At 40.9% G+C, this 18,749-nt stretch overlaps 1 protein-coding gene and 1 long non-coding RNA gene across 2 annotated transcripts; one reads left to right on the top strand and one right to left on the bottom strand.

Moving 5' to 3' along the window:
* The first annotated feature begins 7,417 nt into the window (after positions 1-7,417).
* Positions 7,418-13,177, top strand: LOC124018195 (gastrula zinc finger protein XlCGF8.2DB-like). Its single transcript, XM_046333465.1, has 2 exons — positions 7,418-7,924; positions 11,241-13,177. Exons 1-2 carry the CDS (start codon positions 7,690-7,692, stop codon positions 12,056-12,058), a joined length of 1,053 nt encoding a protein of 350 aa, XP_046189421.1. The 5' UTR covers positions 7,418-7,689; the 3' UTR covers positions 12,059-13,177.
* On the bottom strand, positions 12,064-17,816 carry LOC124018201. Its single transcript, XR_006835589.1, has 3 exons — positions 17,549-17,816; positions 14,140-14,231; positions 12,064-13,688 (listed from the first exon to the last, which is right to left on the bottom strand). It is a non-coding gene; the product is annotated as an uncharacterized LOC124018201 (long non-coding RNA).
* Between the last annotated feature and the right edge of the window lie 933 nt (positions 17,817-18,749).

The raw sequence follows: 18,749 nt of genomic DNA, 5'->3' as shown, positions 1-18,749 counted from the left end.
ACACATCTTGGTCCATCTTAGTATGAAAAACAGTATAAATTCAGTATATCTTCCACAATGACAGTATAATGCTGGTATGTAAGTTTAGTATCACTTTTCAACCAACCCAGTTCATTTGTTGGAAATGAAAAATGTCGAAATCAAATGGATCCAACAGATCAATTCCACTTTTCCAGCCTTCTGAAGGCGTGGTGGAGTGGTAAACACCACCCCCAGCTCTACCAGGGGCTTGAGGTGGTCTCCCACAGCACTGCTTATGTCATGTTCTGTGGCCTTGTCGTTCCATTTCTTGACTGCCCCTGTAACACAGAAATAAACACATTTAGTCATATTATATAAAACACTCAAAATAATGGATATGGAGCATCTATGGACTCAGTTACACCTGGCACCTAAATGTGACTTCTGTCATCTGATCACTCCAAGCTGAATTAGGTTCAGATCTACCAGGATTGGCCTATGACAGTCTGGAAGCAGCTAGGCCACTGAATATGCATAAGCAATGTAAGGAGATGAGTAGGGAAAAGTACATTTTACACAAATGAGCTTCATAATAAATCAAATGTTATTTGTCACATACATATGTTATTACGGGTATAGCGAAATGCTTGAGTTCCTAGATCCAACAGTGCAGTAATATCTAACTAAGTGCTCGGTGTTCCTAGCTCCAACAGTGCAGTAATATCTAACGAAGTGCTTGTGTTCCTAGCTCCAACAGTGCAGTAATATCTAACAATTTCACAACAAATACCTAATACACACAAATCTAAGTAATGGAATAACGCTTGGATTGCGTCCTACCTGACAGGTCGCTCCTACCAGGTGGCGTGGCGAGAATCTGTCTCCTCACCACGCGCTCTCACCACTGGTGTCCCCCAGGGCTCTGTTCTAGGCCCTCTCCTATTCTCGCTATACACCAAGTCACTTGGCTCTGTCATAACCTCACATGGTCTCTCCTATCATTGCTATGCAGACGACACACAATTAATCTTCTCCTTTCCCCCTTCTGATGACCAGGTGGCGAATCGCATCTCTGCATGTCTGGCAGACATATCAGTGTGGATGACGGATCACCACCTCAAGCTGAACTTCGGCAAGACGGAGCTGCTCTTCCTCCCGGGGAAGGACTGCCCGTTCCATGATCTCGCCATCACGGTTGACAACTCCATTGTGTCCTCCTCCCAGAGCGCTAAGAACCTTGGCGTGATCCTGGACAACAAACTGTCGTTCTCAACTAATATCAAGGCGGTGGCCCGTTCCTGTAGGTTCATGCTCTACAACATCCGCAGAGTACGACCCTGCCTCACACAGGAAGCGGCGCAGGTCCTAATCCAGGCACTTGTCATCTCCCGTCTGGATTACTGCAACTCGCTGTTGGCTGGGCTCCCTGCCTGTGCCATTAAACCCCTACAACTCATCCAGAACGCCGCAGCCCGTCTAGTGTTCAACCTTCCCAAGTTCTCTCACGTCACCCCGCTCCTCCGCTCTCTCCACTGGCTTCCAGTTGAAGCTCGCATCCGCTACAAGACCATGGTGCTTGCCTACGGAGCTGTGAGGGGAACGGCACCTCAGTACCTCCAGGCTCTGATCAGGCCCTACACCCAAATAAGGGCACTGCGTTCATCCACCTCTGGCCTGCTCGCCTCCCTACCACTGAGGAAGTACAGTTCCCGCTCAGCTCAGTCAAAACTGTTCGCTGCTCTGGCTCCCCAATGGTGGAACAAACTCCCTCACGACGCCAGGACAGCGGAGTCAATCACCACCTTCCGGAGACACCTGAAACCCCACCTCTTTAAGGAATACCTAGGATAGGATAAAGTAATCCTTCTCACCCCCCTTAAAATATTTAGATGCACTATTGTAAAGTGGTTGTTCCACTGGATGTCATAAGGTGAATGCACCAATTTGTAAGTCGCTCTGGATAAGAGCGTCTGCTAAATGACTTAAATGTAAATTAAATGAATAAGAATATATAAATATATGGATGAACGATGTCAGAGTGGCATAGACAGATACAGTAGAATAGAATACAATATATGCATATGAGATGAGTAATACATAGACTAAGATACAGTAGACTACTATAGAATACAGTATATGCATATGACATGCGTAATACATAGACTAAGATACAGTAGAATACTATAGAATACAGTATATACATATGAGATGAGGAATACATAGACTAAGATACAGTAGAATATGATAGAATACAGTATATGCATGAGATGCGTAATACATAGACTAAGATACAGTAGAATACTATAAAATACAGTATATACATATGAGATGAGGAATACATAGACTAAGATACAGTAGAATATGATAGAATACAGTATATACATATGAGATGAGTAATACCAGATATGTGAACATTATTAAAGTGACCAGTGTTCCATTCCTTAAAGTGGCCAATGATTTCAAGTCTGTGTATGTAGGCAGCATCCTGTCTGTGTTAGTAACGGTTATTTAACAGTCTGATGGCCTTGAGATTGAAAAACAGCTTATGTCTCTCGATCCCAGCTTTGATGCACCTGTATTGACCTCGCCTTCTGGATGATAGCGGGGTGAACAGGCAGTGGCTCGGGTAATAACAAAGAACAAATGTGTGTCCCTGAGGGGAAATTAACTTTTATACAGCCAAAAGGGGTGAGAAATTACACCAATATCAGCGGACAACTTGCACTAATGTAAATAAACATAGATGATGGAACATATTCCCATATTCCCTCATAAAGCTGCTGTCTGTGCTGTCTGACAAAATCACTATTTTAGTAGTTCATTAAAGTAAATAAGGCTTTATGACTGCTGAATACCAACTATCAATCACTTAGATCATGTATTTTCAGGTAGAGATACATATTTGGGACATCCCTAGCCCATTGAAGTTGACATTTAAAATTGTTGAGGTAGTGACGTTCCAAGGATCCCGGATAGCGTTGACCATTTTTCTGTCTCTTTTACATAGCAGGTGATGGGTTCTGACTTCTGAACTTAAAGATATTGAATATCCTTATTCATGTCACTGTTTGATGGAGGGGAATGTAGAATGTTTACATTCTGTCAGAATGTGTTATTGTTAGACGTCAGGGATCCTATGGGAGGAGAAGGGCCACAGTCTGGAACAAGTCAACAGGACAGCGGTGAGGTGGAGAGGAGAAGGGCCACAGTCTGGAACAAGTCAACAGGACAGCGGTGAGGTGGGGAGGAGAAGGGCCACAGTCTGGAACAAGTCAACAGGACAGCAGTGAGGTGGGAAGGAGAAGGGCCACAGTCTGGAACAAGTCAACAGGACAGCGGTGAGGTGGAGAGGAGAAGGGCCACAGTCTGGAACAAGTCAACAGGACAGCAGTGAGGTGTGGAGGAGAAGGGCCACAGTCTGGAACAAGTCAACAGGACAGCAGTGAGGTGGGAAGGAGAAGGGCCACAGTCTGGAACAAGTCAACAGGACAGCGGTGAGGTGGGGAGGAGAAGGGCCACAGTCTGGAACAAGTCAACAGGACAGCGGTGAGGTGGAGAGGAGAAGGGCCACAGTCTGGAACAAGTCAACAGGACAGCAGTGAGGTGTGGAGGAGAAGGGCCACAGTCTGGAACAAGTTAACAGGACAGCAGTTAGGTGTGGAGGAGAAGGGCCACAGTCTGGAACAAGTCAACAGGACAGCAGAGAGGTGGGGAGGAGAAGGGCCACAGTCTGGAACAAGTCAACAGGACAGCAGTGAGGTGGGGAGGAGAAGGGCCACAGTCTGGAACAAGTCAACAGGACAGCAATGAGGTGGGAAGGAGAAGGGCCACAGTCTGGAACAAGTCAACAGGACAGCGGTGAGGTGGAGAGGAGAAGGGCCACAGTCTGGAACAAGTCAACAGGACAGCGGTGAGGTGTGGAGGAGAAGGGCCACAGTCTGGAACAAGTCAACAGGACAGTGGTGAGGTGTGGAGGAGAAGGGCCACAGTCTGGAACAAGTCAACAGGACAGTGGTGAGGTGTGGAGGAGAAGGGCCACAGTCTGGAACAAGTCAACAGGACAGCAGTTAGGTGTGGAGGAGAAGGGCCACAGTCTGGAACAAGTCAACAGGACAGCAGAGATGTGGGGAGGAGAAGGGCCACAGTCTGGAACAAGTCAACAGGACAGCGGTGAGGTGGAGAGGAGAAGGGCCACAGTCTGGAACAAGTCAACAGGACAGCAGTGAGGTGTGGAGGAGAAGGGCCACAGTCTGGAACAAGTTAACAGGACAGCCGTGAGGTGGGGAGGAGAAGGGCCACAGTCTGGAACAAGTCAACAGGACAGCCGTGAGGTGGGGAGGAGAAGGGCCACAGTCTGGAACAAGTCAACAGGACAGCAGTGAGGTGGGAAGGAGGGAGGAATTTAGGCCGAAGTCAGATGAAATGAGGAAGAACTGACATCACAAAAGTTCTGCCTAGCAACAGAGGTGTAAGGAGAATACTCAGCATAAAGGGTTAAATACCAGTAAGGAGGAGACTCAGCATAAAGGGTTAAATACCAGTAAGGAGGAGACTCAGCATAAAGGGTTAAATACCAGTAAGGAGGAGTCTCAGCATAAAGGGTTAAATACCAGTAAGGAGGAGACTCAGCATAAAGGGTTAAATACCAGTAAGGAGGAGACTCAGCATATAGGGTTAAATACCAGCGCTTGTGTGAATATGTTTTGGTCTTGTGCAGCTGTGACTCAGTGGGTGAATAAACTTGGTTTGAGCTTTTCTTATCGTCTGAGTTTGTACTCTTTATTTAGAACTTAACACAGGTGTAAAGGAAACACAGAAAAGACAAATAGGTACGCAGTGGATTATGGGCATTGTAGTTAATTACAACGTTTTATGCACTAAACTATGTCGAATATTGGCCTGTTGGAAACAACAACTCTACTTCATCACACAGTTCAGCCTGGATCTGATTTATCTCAAGAGAAACTACAACTCCCGACTACATCACACAGTTCAGGCTGGGTCTGATTTATCTCAAGAGAAACTACAACTCCCTACTACATTAAACATTTCAGACTGGGTCTGATTTTTCTCAAGAGAAACTACAACTCCCTATTACATCACACAGTTCAGGCTGGATCTGATTTATCGCAAGAGAAACTACAACTCTCAGTTCAGGCTGGTTTTTCTCCAGGACTCTAGGTTAGCCTATGGGTTCACATAATTTTTGAATGTGAATGTTTAAATGATGTATTCAATATAGACAAGAAAAATACAATAATGTGTGTTATTAGTTTAAGCACACTGTGTGTGTCTATTGTTGTAACTTAGATGATCAAAATGTGATGTTGACCAAATTATGCAGATATCCAGGTAATTCCAAAGGGTTCACATACTTGTTCTTTACACTAACACCTTGTATATAGTCTATTGTCATTTTACTGTTGCTCTTTATTTACTTGTTCCTTTAAATTTCTTATTTGTACTTTTTTAAACTGCATTGTTGGTTAGGGGCTTGTAATTAAGCATTTTACTGTAAGGTCGACTACACCTGTTGTATTCAGCGCATGTGACTAATAAAATGTAATTTGCTTTGATAGACTCTCAGTGCACCGTCTCACCTCATACTGTATTGGAGCAGCATCTGACCTGATCGTTGATGCTAATCAGCATGTTTGAATCTGAGAGTAAAATAGAGCCGACTACAACTCTAAAAATTAAAGGTTCAACTGGAGTTGTTCTCAGATCCCCTAAGAACCGTAGTGTTCTTGACAATGAAAAACAGCCCCAAAAGGTTCTTCAAAGAATTTGTTAGAAGGTGGGTTCATCGATGAACCTCCGTTGTTGCTGGCCTTCTTCTGGGAACTTCGCAATTACAACTGAAAAAGATGGTGACAAGTTTGGATGCGACAACAAGTTAAAAAGGTTAAGTTGGGTTGATGTTTGGCTCTGAAATAATTTATATAACAATATAACATACTGATGATGAATAACGAAGACAATTCTGGTTTTCTGTGAATATCTTCCATAACGTTACTATAGTTAATTACCTTAAATATTAGAAAGCCGGATTTGACCGTCGGCGTTGTATGAGCTACAGTACAGTACCGTTATCTAGCTAGATAACATTATGTCCTATGCACAACTACAGTGCCTTGCGAAAGTATTCGGCCCCCTTGAACTTTGCGACCTTTTGCCACATTTCAGGCTTCAAACATAAAGATATAAAACTGTATTTTTTTGTGAAGAATCAACAACAAGTGGGACACAATCATGAAGTGGAACGACATTTATTGGATATTTCAAACTTTTTTAACAAATCAAAAACTGAGAAATTGGGAGTGCAGAATTATTCAGCCCTCTTAAGTTAATACTTTGTAGTGCCACCTTTTGCTGCGATTACAGCTGTAAGTCGCTTGGGGTATGTCTCTATCAGTTTTGCACATCGAGAGACTGAAATTTTTCCCCATTCCTCCTTGCAAAACAGCTCGAGCTCAGTGAGGTTGGATGGAGAGCATTTGTGAACAGCAGTTTTCAGTTCTTTCCACAGATTCTCGATTGGATTCAGGTCTGGACTTTGACTTGGCCATTCTAACACCTGGATATTTTTTTAATTTTTGAACCATTCCATTGTAGATTTTGCTTTATGTTTTGGATCATTGTCTTGTTGAAAGACAAATCTCCGTCCCAGTCTCAGGTCTTTTGCAGACTCCATCAGGTTTTCTTCCAGAATGGTCCTGTATTTGGCTCCATCCATCTTCCCATCAATTTTAACCATCTTCCCTGTCCCTGCTGAAGAAAAGCAGGCCCAAACCATGATGCTGCCACCACCATGAAGTTACAGGTCTGTGAGAGCCAGAAATCTTGCTTGTTTGTAGGTGAACAAATACTTATTTTCCACCATAATTTGCAAATTAATGAATTAAAAATCCTACAATGTGATTTTCTGGATTTTTTAAAATCATTTTGTCTGTCATAGTTGAAGTGTACCTATGATGAAAATTACAGGCCTCTCTCATCTTTTTAAGTGGGAGAACTTGCACAATTGGTGGCTGACTAAATACTTTTTTTTGCCCCACTGTATAAATGATGTATTGTTACACAATGTAGGAGGAGCAGTACAGACCTTGTCTGTTCATTATATACATCTACATGATGTATTGTTACACCAAGTAGGAGCAGTATAGACCAAGTCTGTTCATTATATACATCTACATGATGTATTGTTACACCATGTAGGAGCAGTATAGACCTACAGTAGCAAGCTACTTATTTAGATTTAGTATGACTTAAATGAATCTGCCTTAAATGTGCTGTAGTGAAAATTTTTTATTCACACTAATCAATCAACACATTCCTGTCTTTGTATGTCTCAATATAATAGTATTATTTAATTAAATCCATTTAAAATAATCTTCGTCTGAAAATAAAATATGATCCTCAACTGCGTTTACCCTCCAGTCAGCAGACGGCGATGTGCGTCATTCAGGCGACGCTGCCAGCGTAACGTATCATCTAGTGGACGGTTCTTCAGAAACAGCTCGTCAACCACCTCTGTAGCTTGCTAGCCAACAAAGCCTATTTATACGCTTTCGGTGGATATTTGCTACTGTGTTTTAGACACACTTCTGTTGTATCTACTTGTTAACCTATTTAATGTAATATTACGTTATTTTGTAATAGTCAGCTATAGCAGCTGGCTGGTTAAGTTAGCACTAGCCTAGTCGCTAATGATAAACATCACCGACCATGAGCTCCCTAAACTACTCCCCTCCTGTTAAAGTAGAGGAGGTCTGCTGGACGGAGAAAGAAGCTCTGGGGCTGAACATTGTTGTGAAAGAGGAGAAGGAAGAAGAGGATGTTACAGTAAAACAAGAAGAGAAAGACGTTTTTGGAATGAAGGATGAAGAGGGGGAGATTACTGTCACATTAGAGGATGATGAAGAAGAGAAGACTGGAGAACTGATTAACACCAGTAAATACAGTGAGTACTATCTTATAAAACAGGGGCACAAACTCTGCAGTTGTTGAACTAATGTGTGATTTTTAAAAGGGCGTTCTACACTTGAATATGTTTTTGTACTGTATGAATTGTTCATGATGTCCTCCAGTGATTTTTCACATTTTCCTGTTGAAAAGTGACATATAAATACAGTAAAGTATAAACACACTAAAGGGAAACAAATAAATGTTTTGAGCAAAATAGTGTTTTTTTTAGACAACTGGAAACAAGAAGGTGTGAGTGATGTCATAGTAAGGCATTCAAGGAGTTGGCTTGATGGGAAGTCGTGATGTCATCCAATAGGCGACTGATTTTCATGTGAATATTCATTATTCTTTTTAAAATCCTTCCTGTTCGGTCAAGTTGGTTGTTGATCATTACTAGAAAGCCCTTTTCAAGTCTTACCATAGACTTTCAATACGATTTAAGTCCAAACTGTAACTAGGCCACCCAGGAACATTCAATGTCATCTTGGTAAGCTCCTCCAGTATAGATTTGGCCTTGTGGTTTCGGTTATTTTCCTGTTCGTACAGTTTTTTTGTTTTCAGATCTCTGAAATGCACTCTACCTTCATAACATTTAGTGTTCGCCTTATATTATGCTGGGAAAACAGTTTTCATGGACGCAGAAATCTTAAATCATTTCAGAGTTTGCAAAATCCAATGGTTCTAACCGAGAGTCACCTTAACTTTATTGACAACACCCAAATCAATACCGTCATTAATGCGGTTCTTCAATAATTACACATAATATTTAATTCTGTAGCTATTTAGTTAGTCACATGTTCAACTATCATCAGCTGATCCAGGAAATAATTTTCTGAATGACAGTCACATGACAAATATCACGACATGCAACAACAACCAAAGTGCTTCTTCATTCATTACTCTGGTAAAGACAGTTATGCCGTTCTCCACGTTGGATCAAACATCCTTAACAAATTGATGTTTATAATGTGTTATTGTCTGCTTGATTTACAGTAGCGTCTCGTTAGTCTGTTTGCGCACAGAGATACTTAGCTCATAATGTGTAGAGAACGGTTCCTTGATGAATAGGCTATTGAACAACACACAGAGCTATTTTCCTTTATTCAGGACATTTAGAATGACAACACATTAAAGGGTAGTCTAGTGGGATTATTCACAAAATTATCTGGTGATCAGGTTATAAAATGTCGTGACAAAGACATTTTAGATTCCATGTTTCACCTGAAATATTAAATGATTTATAGTCTATGGTGTTAGGTGAAGTTATGGGTCCTACAGTAGGTCTAGGTTCATGCTCTACAACATCCGCAGAGTACGACCCTGCCTCACACAGGAAGCGGCACAGGTCCTAATCCAGGCACTTGTCATCTCCCGTCTGGATTACTGCAACTCGCTGTTGGCTGGGCTCCCTGCCTGTGCCATTAAACCCCTACAACTCATCCAGAACGCCGCAGCCCGTCTGGTGTTCAACCTTCCCAAGTTCTCTCACGTCACCCCGCTCCTCCGCTCTCCACTGGCTTCCAGTTGAAGCTCGCATCCGCTACAAGACCATGGTGCTTGCCTACGGAGCTGTGAGGGGAACGGCACCTCAGTACCTCCAGGCTCTGATCAGGCCCTACACCCAAATAAGGGCACTGCGTTCATCCACCTCTGGCCTGCTCGCCTCCCTACCACTGAGGAAGTACAGTTCCCGCTCAGCCCAGTCAAAACTGTTCGCTGCTCTGGCTCCCCAATGGTGGAACAAACTCCCTCACGACGCCAGGACAGCGGAGTCAATCACCACCTTCCGGAGACACCTGAAACCCCACCTCTTTAAGGAATACCTAGGATAGGATAAAATAATCCTTCTCACCCCCCCCCCTTAAAATATGTAGATGCACTATTGTAAAGTGGCTGTTCCACTGGATGTCATAAGGTGAATGCACCAATTTGTAAGTCGCTCTGGATAAGAGCGTCTGCTAAATGACTTAAATGTAAAATGTAATGTAAATGTCTATGGTATTGTTATTGAAGTTATGGGTCCTACAGTAGGTGTATGTTATTGTTAGGTGAAGTTATGGGTCCTACAGTAGGTCTATGTTATTGCTAGGTGAAGTTATGGGCCAATTTGGCAAACACTTAGTTTACAAACCCTCATTGTCAGGCTGATGGAAAAGCTTGCCAATGACCATTTTACTGGTTGAAGTGTTTTTTAAAGTATGAAGCAGTTGATTTGAGACAAACATTACACAAAGCAGGAGATTCAAGCGAGCCTGACAATTAGAATCCGAAAGTAGTGTGAAATGCACTCATATTCAACCTGTAAATGTAGGCCTATGAGACCTCCCCTGAGTTTTCCCCCACGGTGGTGAATTAGTAAATAGCGACACAGAGCTTAAAATGAGTTTCCTTGAGTAGCACTCCTGATCTTGCTCTGATCTTGTGCTGTAATATTCAGAATACATTGTGAAAAACTAAAATCTTCGCTCACCATTTTTGCTCCAACCATATATACTACATCCATAACTAGTGGTTTCCTCATTACCAGATATACTACATCCATAACTAGTGGTTCCCTCATTACCAGATATACTACATCCATAACTAGTGGTTTCCTCATTACCGGATATACAACATCCATAACTAGTGGTTTCCTCATTACCAGATATACTACATTCATAACTAGTGGTTTCCTCATTACCAGATATACTACATCCATAACTAGTGGTTTCCTCATTATCAGATATACTACATCCATATCTAGTGCTTTCCTCATTACCAGATATACTACATCCATATCTAGTGGTTTCCTCATTACCAGATATACTACATCCATAACTAGTGGTTTCCTCATTATCAGATATACTACATCCATAACTAGTGGTTTCCTCATTACCAGATATACTACATCCATAACTAGTGGTTTCCTCATTACCAGATATACTACATCCATAACTTGCGGTTTCCTCATTAGCAGGGAGGAGTTTCTGCAACCAAATTGTGTGTGCTCCGCCCTCGTGCGCCCATTTTTAGCAAACACAGAAAGGGCCCAAAATTGGAGACCAAAAGTCATCTGGCACATTGCTTAGAGTTTCAGTAACTTTAATAACTTGTTTCTAGCCTCCAATCATCGATTTTACTACTAATGTGATAACAATACAAAATTGTTGCTTACTTGACTGTTTTAAGACATTTGTCAAATAATTTAACAGACGTCAATTGTTGAACAACTTCATGGGTACGCTCTGGGCATCACCTTTTAACTCAAATAAACAGTGGATTTCTGCTGTTTTGAGCCTTTAACCATCTGCCTAACTTTGTTGTTCACACAGGAGAGAGACAGGACTATCGTGGATCCTCTGGGGATCCTCAACAACATCATGATGCTGACGAGGCAGGGAAGAGTCTCTCCAGATCAGAACACCTCAAGAAATACCTGCAGAGACCCACAGGAAAGAAATCTCACCACTGCTCTGACTGTGGGAAGAGTTATTCAAGATCAGATTCACTTAAACTACATAAGAGAATACACCAGCGAGTACACACAGGAGAGAAACCTCACCACTGTTTTGACTGCGGGAAGAGTTACTTAAAATCAGATTCACTTAAACTACACCTGAGAATACACACTGGAGAGAATCTTCACTGCTGCTCTGACTGTGGGAAGAGATTCACCTCTTCAGTAGACCTTAAAATACATCAGAGAATTCACACTGGAGAGAAACCTTTTGGCTGTGATCAATGTGGGAAGAGTTTTACTAAGCCAAGCAACTTGAAATCACACCAGCGAATACACACTGGAGAGAAACCTTATGGCTGTGATCAATGTGGGAAGAGTTTTACTCAGTCAAGTGGCCTGATATCACACCAGATAACACACACAGGAGAGAAACCATACAGCTGTACTCAATGTGGTAAGAGTTTTGCTACATCTGGCTATCTGAAGATACACCAGAGAATACACACAGGGGAGAAATCTTTTAGCTGTGATCAATGTGGGAAGAGTTTTGCTACATCTGTCTATCTGAAAATACACCAGAGAATACATACAGGAGAGAAACCGTATAGCTGTAATCAATGTGGGAAAAGTTTTACTCAGTCAAGCAGCCTGAAATCACACCAACGAATACACAGGAGAGAAATCCCATAGCTGTAATCAATGTGGGAAGAGTTTTACTCGGTCAAACAGCCTGATATCACACCAGCGGACACACACATGAGAGAAACCTTATGGCTATGATCAATGTGACAAGAGATACTCTGATAAAATATATCTAATCAAACATCAGAAAATACATACATGAAGGAGTTGTTTCACAATATCAATTAAATATTGTCACAATGTAGAATGTTTTAACATTGTAGTCTGAGTATTTGAATGAATTTCACAATGTAGCACCCTAAATGTTTGCCCCCTGTTCATTTGATTTTAGCATGATATGAATTTTAGCCAAATCCAGGCTCTGAATTGAAAGAGTATTATTTATGTGATTTAACAAAAAAAGAGTTGTGTTACACTTACCACGTTGGTGACCCTCTTGAATCAAAATGCAACACTTCAAAATGTAGCCATCTGTTTACATCTATTACTATTTATGTAAATTAACAAAAAGTGACTTAACAAAAAAAGAGCAGGTATGATGTTGTTTGTATGATGTTGTCGTGTTTTGTTTATAAAATAAAATATTTTCAGGTCTTTTTTCAATGACTTGATAAATTAATTTCAACATACTTGTCGCCGATTCACATGGATGCAGTATAATACATTTTATTAACATTCATACATCACTCCAGTATTTCTTTACACCATTCAAATGCTAATTGTCTTTATTCCACGACTGAAGTATGAATCAAATTACCTCATATTTCAAACATTCCGCCTGACAAAGATACATGTTTTATTATTCCATGCCTCACCATTCATTAAGTTAATTATTGCCAATACATATTAACAAAGGGGTGTATATTTGATTTTGATATTTCATATTTACAATTCATGTAACGTTTAATTTGACTTTAGTTTTTTGGGTTTCTTGATGGAGAACGTTAGAACAAATATTGGAGTAAAACAAGCTTATATTTTGTGTTGGATGTTGCATCCAATTGTTAATATTTTAATCAAAGACATTTCCTTAAAATGCTCAGGCTTTCAGTTAAGTTTCTGTTTGTTGTGTACTAAATATTTCAGTTTATTTTTATTTGTTTTTTTCCTGTGAAGTCATGTCTGAAATGTACTATATAAATAAAGCTTGATTTGATCATATTGCAAAACAAATGAACCAATCAACAGACTCTTACTAAACCAATGAACAAATATGTGCAAAGGCATATCTTGGTCCATCTCAGACTGAATTTATACTGTTTTTCATGCTATCTTCTACCTTGTCAACATAGTGCATGGTCCATCTTAGTATGAAAAACAGTATCAATTTAGTATATCTATCTATGTATCTATCTATGTATCTATCTATGTATCTATCTATCTATCTATCTATGTCAATATAGTGCATGATATGTAAGTTTAGTATCACTTTTCAACCAACCCAGTGCATTTGTTGAAAATGAAAAATGTTGAAATGAACAATACATCACAGGATTCAACTACTGAAAACTGAAACAAACAAATGGATCAAACAGATCAATTCAACTTCTCAAGCCTGCTGAAGGCGTGGTGGAGTGGTAAAACACCACCCCCGGCTCTACCAGGGGCTTGAGGTGGTCTCCCACAGCTATGCTTATGTAATGTTCTGTGGCCTTGCTGTTCCATTTCTTGACTGCCCCTGCAACACAGAAAGAAACACATTCAGTCATAGTATATAAAACACGCAAAGTAATGGATATGAAGCATCTACGGCCTCAGTTACACCTGGTACCTAAATGTGACTTATGTCATCCGATCACTCCAAGCTGCATTAGGTTCAGATCTACCAGGATGGGCCTTTGATATAGTCTGGATGCAGTCAGGCCACTCAATATAAAGAGGTGGGGTGAATGAGTGGGGAAAAGTACATTTGACACAAATTACCTTCATAATATCAAAGAACAAATGTGTGTCTGAGGGGAAATTAACTTTCATACAGCCAAAAGGGGTGAGAAATTACACCTATATCAGTGGATAAATTGCACGAATGTAAATAAACATAGATGATGGAACATATTCCCTTTTGTTTACGTGATGAACCGCTAAGGGGAGATACATATTTACCATCCAAACCATGTGTGACCTCTCACCTCTCTGGCTGTAGAAGTGTTCTTCCTAACCAGTCCCTCAACAGCTCTCTGACTGAGCTCCACCCTCACTGGGTCCTCAGAGGAGAGGAAGGCTAAGGAGGGATGGAAGGATGAATGGATAAGTCAGTCAATAAAGTGTAGAGCTGCTGTCTGACAAAATCACAATTTTAGTAGTTCATTAAAGTAAATTAGGCTTTATGACTGCTGAATACCAACTATCAATCACTTAGATCATATATTTTTAGGTAGAGATATATCCTTGGGACGTCCCTAGCCCGTTGAAGTTGACATTTCAAATGGTTAAGTTAGGGGTTACGGTTAGGGTTTAGGGTAGAGATGTCCCCAAGGATCGCAGATATCATTGACCATCATGCATTCTTCTGTTTCTTTTACATAGCAGGTGTAAATTAAACAGTGGTGTAAAAAGTACCCAATTGTACTTAGAAAATATTTTAAATGCGCAATGGATTATGGTCATCTAATTAGGCCAATCTGTATGTCGGGTTGTTTGAGAAGACCTTAATTGTCAACACTAACAATCCATTCTAGCACCTCATCAGGCTCTGTAAATGTCTTCCTTTGATGACGTGTTCCTTCTATTCCAGAGGACAGCAGAGGAACTTCATCGATTCCCCCAGTGAACATCTGTAATTCACCCTCACCTTTGAGGTCCATTTATTTTACCTTTATTTAACTAGGCAAGTCAGTTAAGAACAAATTCTTATTTTCAATGACGGTCTAGGAACAGTGGGTTAACTGCCTGCTCAGGGGAACGACAGAACAACAGATTTGTACCTTGTCAGCTCGGGGGTTTGAACTTGCAACCTTCCAGTTACTAGTCCAATGCTCTAACCACTAGGCTACCCTGCTGCCCCATGAAACAAGTTACCCGATGGTTGGACGATACTTTTCTCGTCAATCATCTTAAATACTGGAAATCAACCAATCGTCCATTGTTAACGCAGTGGAAAGGTCAAATGCTTTATAATCTAAAAATGTAAAGTGAGTGGGCTACGGGGATAAATAAAAATGGTTAAGTTTAAAAGAGCAAATAAAATATATAAATGTTTTAAGTCCCATTGCAAAATTACACCTCACAGTTCTATTTTTCGAGTTGTTACATAAAACCAATCAGAATTCAGAAGAATGATAAAGTCAGGTGTGAACTAATATGGAGAACCAGCCTATTCGCTGTGATGTAAACTACAACAGAAATAACTTAAAATGTAGAACTTTTTCCAAACCAATCATTTGCGCTCATGACTTGAGTGATTAAAGTAAACCAATGTTTTGGAAATACATAACACCATCTAACCAAAAATCAAAGAACGTTAGCTATATGCAGTTATCTTAGCCAGCCAGCTAACATCAGCTATTTAGCCAACTAGCTATTAGCCTAACCAGTGTAGCCAACCAGCACGGTTATGGTCAGCGAGACCAACTACCGGAGACCAGTTAGAACCCAACTAACAGTAAGCCAAGGTGGAAAAAGTTACAAAACTCCTGTAGTCTAATTCACAGAAAACATGCTGAAAATTAGTGATGGGGAAACAAAGCTTCCTGAAGCATTGGCTCTTACCAGCCAATTGTGTCAAAAAAAGGTTAATTACTCAAGGCTTTGAGCGACACAGAATTTTGAACAGCCACATTGTTATAGATGACATCCCCCACACGTAGCAGCGAAGCCATTGTGTCATATATTAAACCACTGGCCGTGTTCGAGAGCATAAAATCCATGCTGCTGTAACGGATGTGAAACGGCTAGCTTAGTTAGCGTTTCAATCGGTGACGTCACTTGCTCTGAGACCTTGAAGTAGTAGTTCCCCTTGATCTGCAAGGGCCGCGGCTTTTGTGGAGCGATGGGTAACGATGCTTCGTGGGTGACTGTTGTTGATGCGTGCAGAGGGTCCCTGATTCGCGCCCGTGTATGGGCGAGGGGACGGTCTAAAGTTATACTGTTACACTGCGTTGTGGGTAAACGTTGACTGGCTGACTGATTTATAAATAATAATAAGTAGTTATTTATGATGCAAGGTGATTTGTAAATTATTCAGTCGGCTGTAATGTCGAAGGAGCCCAATTCCAAACCAATCAGGGGTTCGACGAAATGATTCTTCAGACGTCATTGATCACGTGCTGCTGATAAAGTTACACTGCTTTGAATTATACCGCTTAGCGACTTCAGTACATGCCTCATAGCTCCAGTCTCAAACTTAACCCCATTCCTTCTGAAGAAGAGGAGGAGGGCTGCTGGAAGGAGAAATAAGCTCTCATGAAAGAGGAGGAGGAAGAGGAGGCTGTTAAAATACAAAAACAAGTAGAGGTTGAGGCTGTTACCGTGAAAGAAGAAGAGAAAGACGTCTCTGTTAAATAAGAGGAAGACTCGTTCAGAGTTAAAGAGGACGACGACGACGTTTCAGTGAAAGAAGAGGAGGGGGAGGTGACTGTCACATCGAACAATGGAGAAGAGGAGAAAACTGGATATCCCAGACGCATCTTAACCTGTTATGGCTGCATCCCTTTGTTCTCACTTTCCACCTGAAGACATATCCAAATCGAACTGCCTGTAGCTCAGCCCCATAGGCTGAGATAAGATAATTTTGATGGATAACACAAGAGGGCAACTGTAGGTGTGCAAAGTTTCAGACTGATAACTTCAGGAATGGGTGAGCTACGTCACCCAGGTGTCCCACACAAGTCGCCCTAATGTACCCAAGTGGCCGAATTTGTGAAATGACCTAAACTATATACAGCAGTGCAAATAACTATATACAACATATCAAAAAGCAATTCTAACACACACACACACACACACACACCAAAAAATGTTTTAAAAAATATTAGAAAAAAAACAGTAAAAAAAAACAGTACACCCCTTGAAAGTCCTGGTCATAATATTTTGCTGCCTGTGCCATTTCCCATAGCAGTCTCTTTCTGATGTAAAGCAGAGGCAAACTGAACAAGTTGTGCATTTCATGCGACACAGAACGCAACAACGCCTCCATGTTGTGCCCTTTTGGCCCTGAGACACAGTCATGCCTGCAGTAATGAACTGTGGCATATGAACACCACTGGGGGCACAGGTAGAGCGGGCAGCGGCTCCCAGTCGGAGTCGCTATCACTGTGAAACATGAAAAAAGATTTGTATTGTACGAGCCTTTTATCATCACATAAAATAAACAGATATGTATTGATTGTATAGAGCAGAGGGAACAGTCACTAACGTGTTCCATTCAACTCCTGCCATTGTATATATATATATATACATACACACACACCCAAACAAACCAACACACACACACACAAACAAACTACACATTTCATTGCAAAAAAATGTATATATTTTTTTATATATAATATATATATATATATTTTTTTTAATATTTCATAAAACGGCATTCGCACTCACCCGTCCAGAAGTACGTCCTGTCCTTGCAGAAACAGTTCGTTTGAATCATAACACTCCAAGATTCCTCAAACAAAAAATCTGTCTCACTTTCACTTTTCCACTTTAGAGTTGGACTTCGCTTTACATGAATTATTCGCCATGATATTTTCAATAAAATCGTTGAAACTACAACTTTCCGAAATACAGCTGCGCGTAAAAAGCCTTACAAGCAACTCCTCTGATCGTCAAGGCGAGTAAGGAGTTCCCTGCGCGTGCGATTACAACCAAGGATTTGTGGTCCAACCCCAAACCATTACATACTGGCGTTCACCTCATTGGCTATCTACCCAGCGGAATAAGGAAGATCAATGAGCAGAAATATAGTCTATCGATTTTATTTGACCTTTATTTAACTAGGCAAGTCAGTTAAGAACAAATTCTTATTTACAATGACGGCCTGTTCGGGGGCAGAACGACAGATTTGTACCTTGTCAGCTCGGGGGTTTGAACTTGCAACCTTCCGGTTCATAGTCTAATGCTCTAAACACGAGGCTACCCTGCCGCCCCAATGAAGCTTTGCTAAAATTATTGGTGTGTTAGGTAGTCATTTATTGTTGTCTTCAAATCAGCTCACTTCGGTCAATACTACCCACAAAAAAACGGTATTTGGCTGTTTTGCAAACATCCAGAGGAATGCACTGAAACCCACCATGACTAGATAAACGATTGTTTACAGGGGTGAATCACGCTGAATGCTCTGTAAAAAAATGATAGAGTTGGAATTCACTGCACAAACAGTTTAAAAAATGTTTTGATTTAGGCTATAAAAATGGATTTTATCAAAGAAAACGGCACTTCATTTGATCAATGGGTCACTTAGGAAGATAAATAAGAGCAAGATAGCAGAATGTAAGTCATAATTTTACCTTCAGATGTGAATGTGTAAAAACTGTCATGGCGGAAAATGTTTCTGTTCTTGATTGCTCTTCTCAAACAAAAGCATGGGATTTGTTCTCTGTAATAGCTATTTTGAATTGGAAAACGTAGTTTGATTACCAATATTAAAATCTTTTGAAGGGTGTAAGACACTTGCATTTTCAAGAATGTTTAATGTTACGAAGTTGTAATTTTGTCATAACAGGGCGTCTGATAGTTCTAACGATGAACGGGCCCTGATTAACACTAGTAAGTACTGTCTTAAAAACAGAAGCACGAACTCTGC

This window comes from Oncorhynchus gorbuscha, unplaced genomic scaffold, assembly GCF_021184085.1.
Source record: "Oncorhynchus gorbuscha isolate QuinsamMale2020 ecotype Even-year unplaced genomic scaffold, OgorEven_v1.0 Un_scaffold_428, whole genome shotgun sequence".
Taxonomy (NCBI): Eukaryota; Metazoa; Chordata; class Actinopteri; order Salmoniformes; family Salmonidae; genus Oncorhynchus; species Oncorhynchus gorbuscha.
This window is presented reverse-complemented; position numbering and strand designations above follow the sequence as displayed.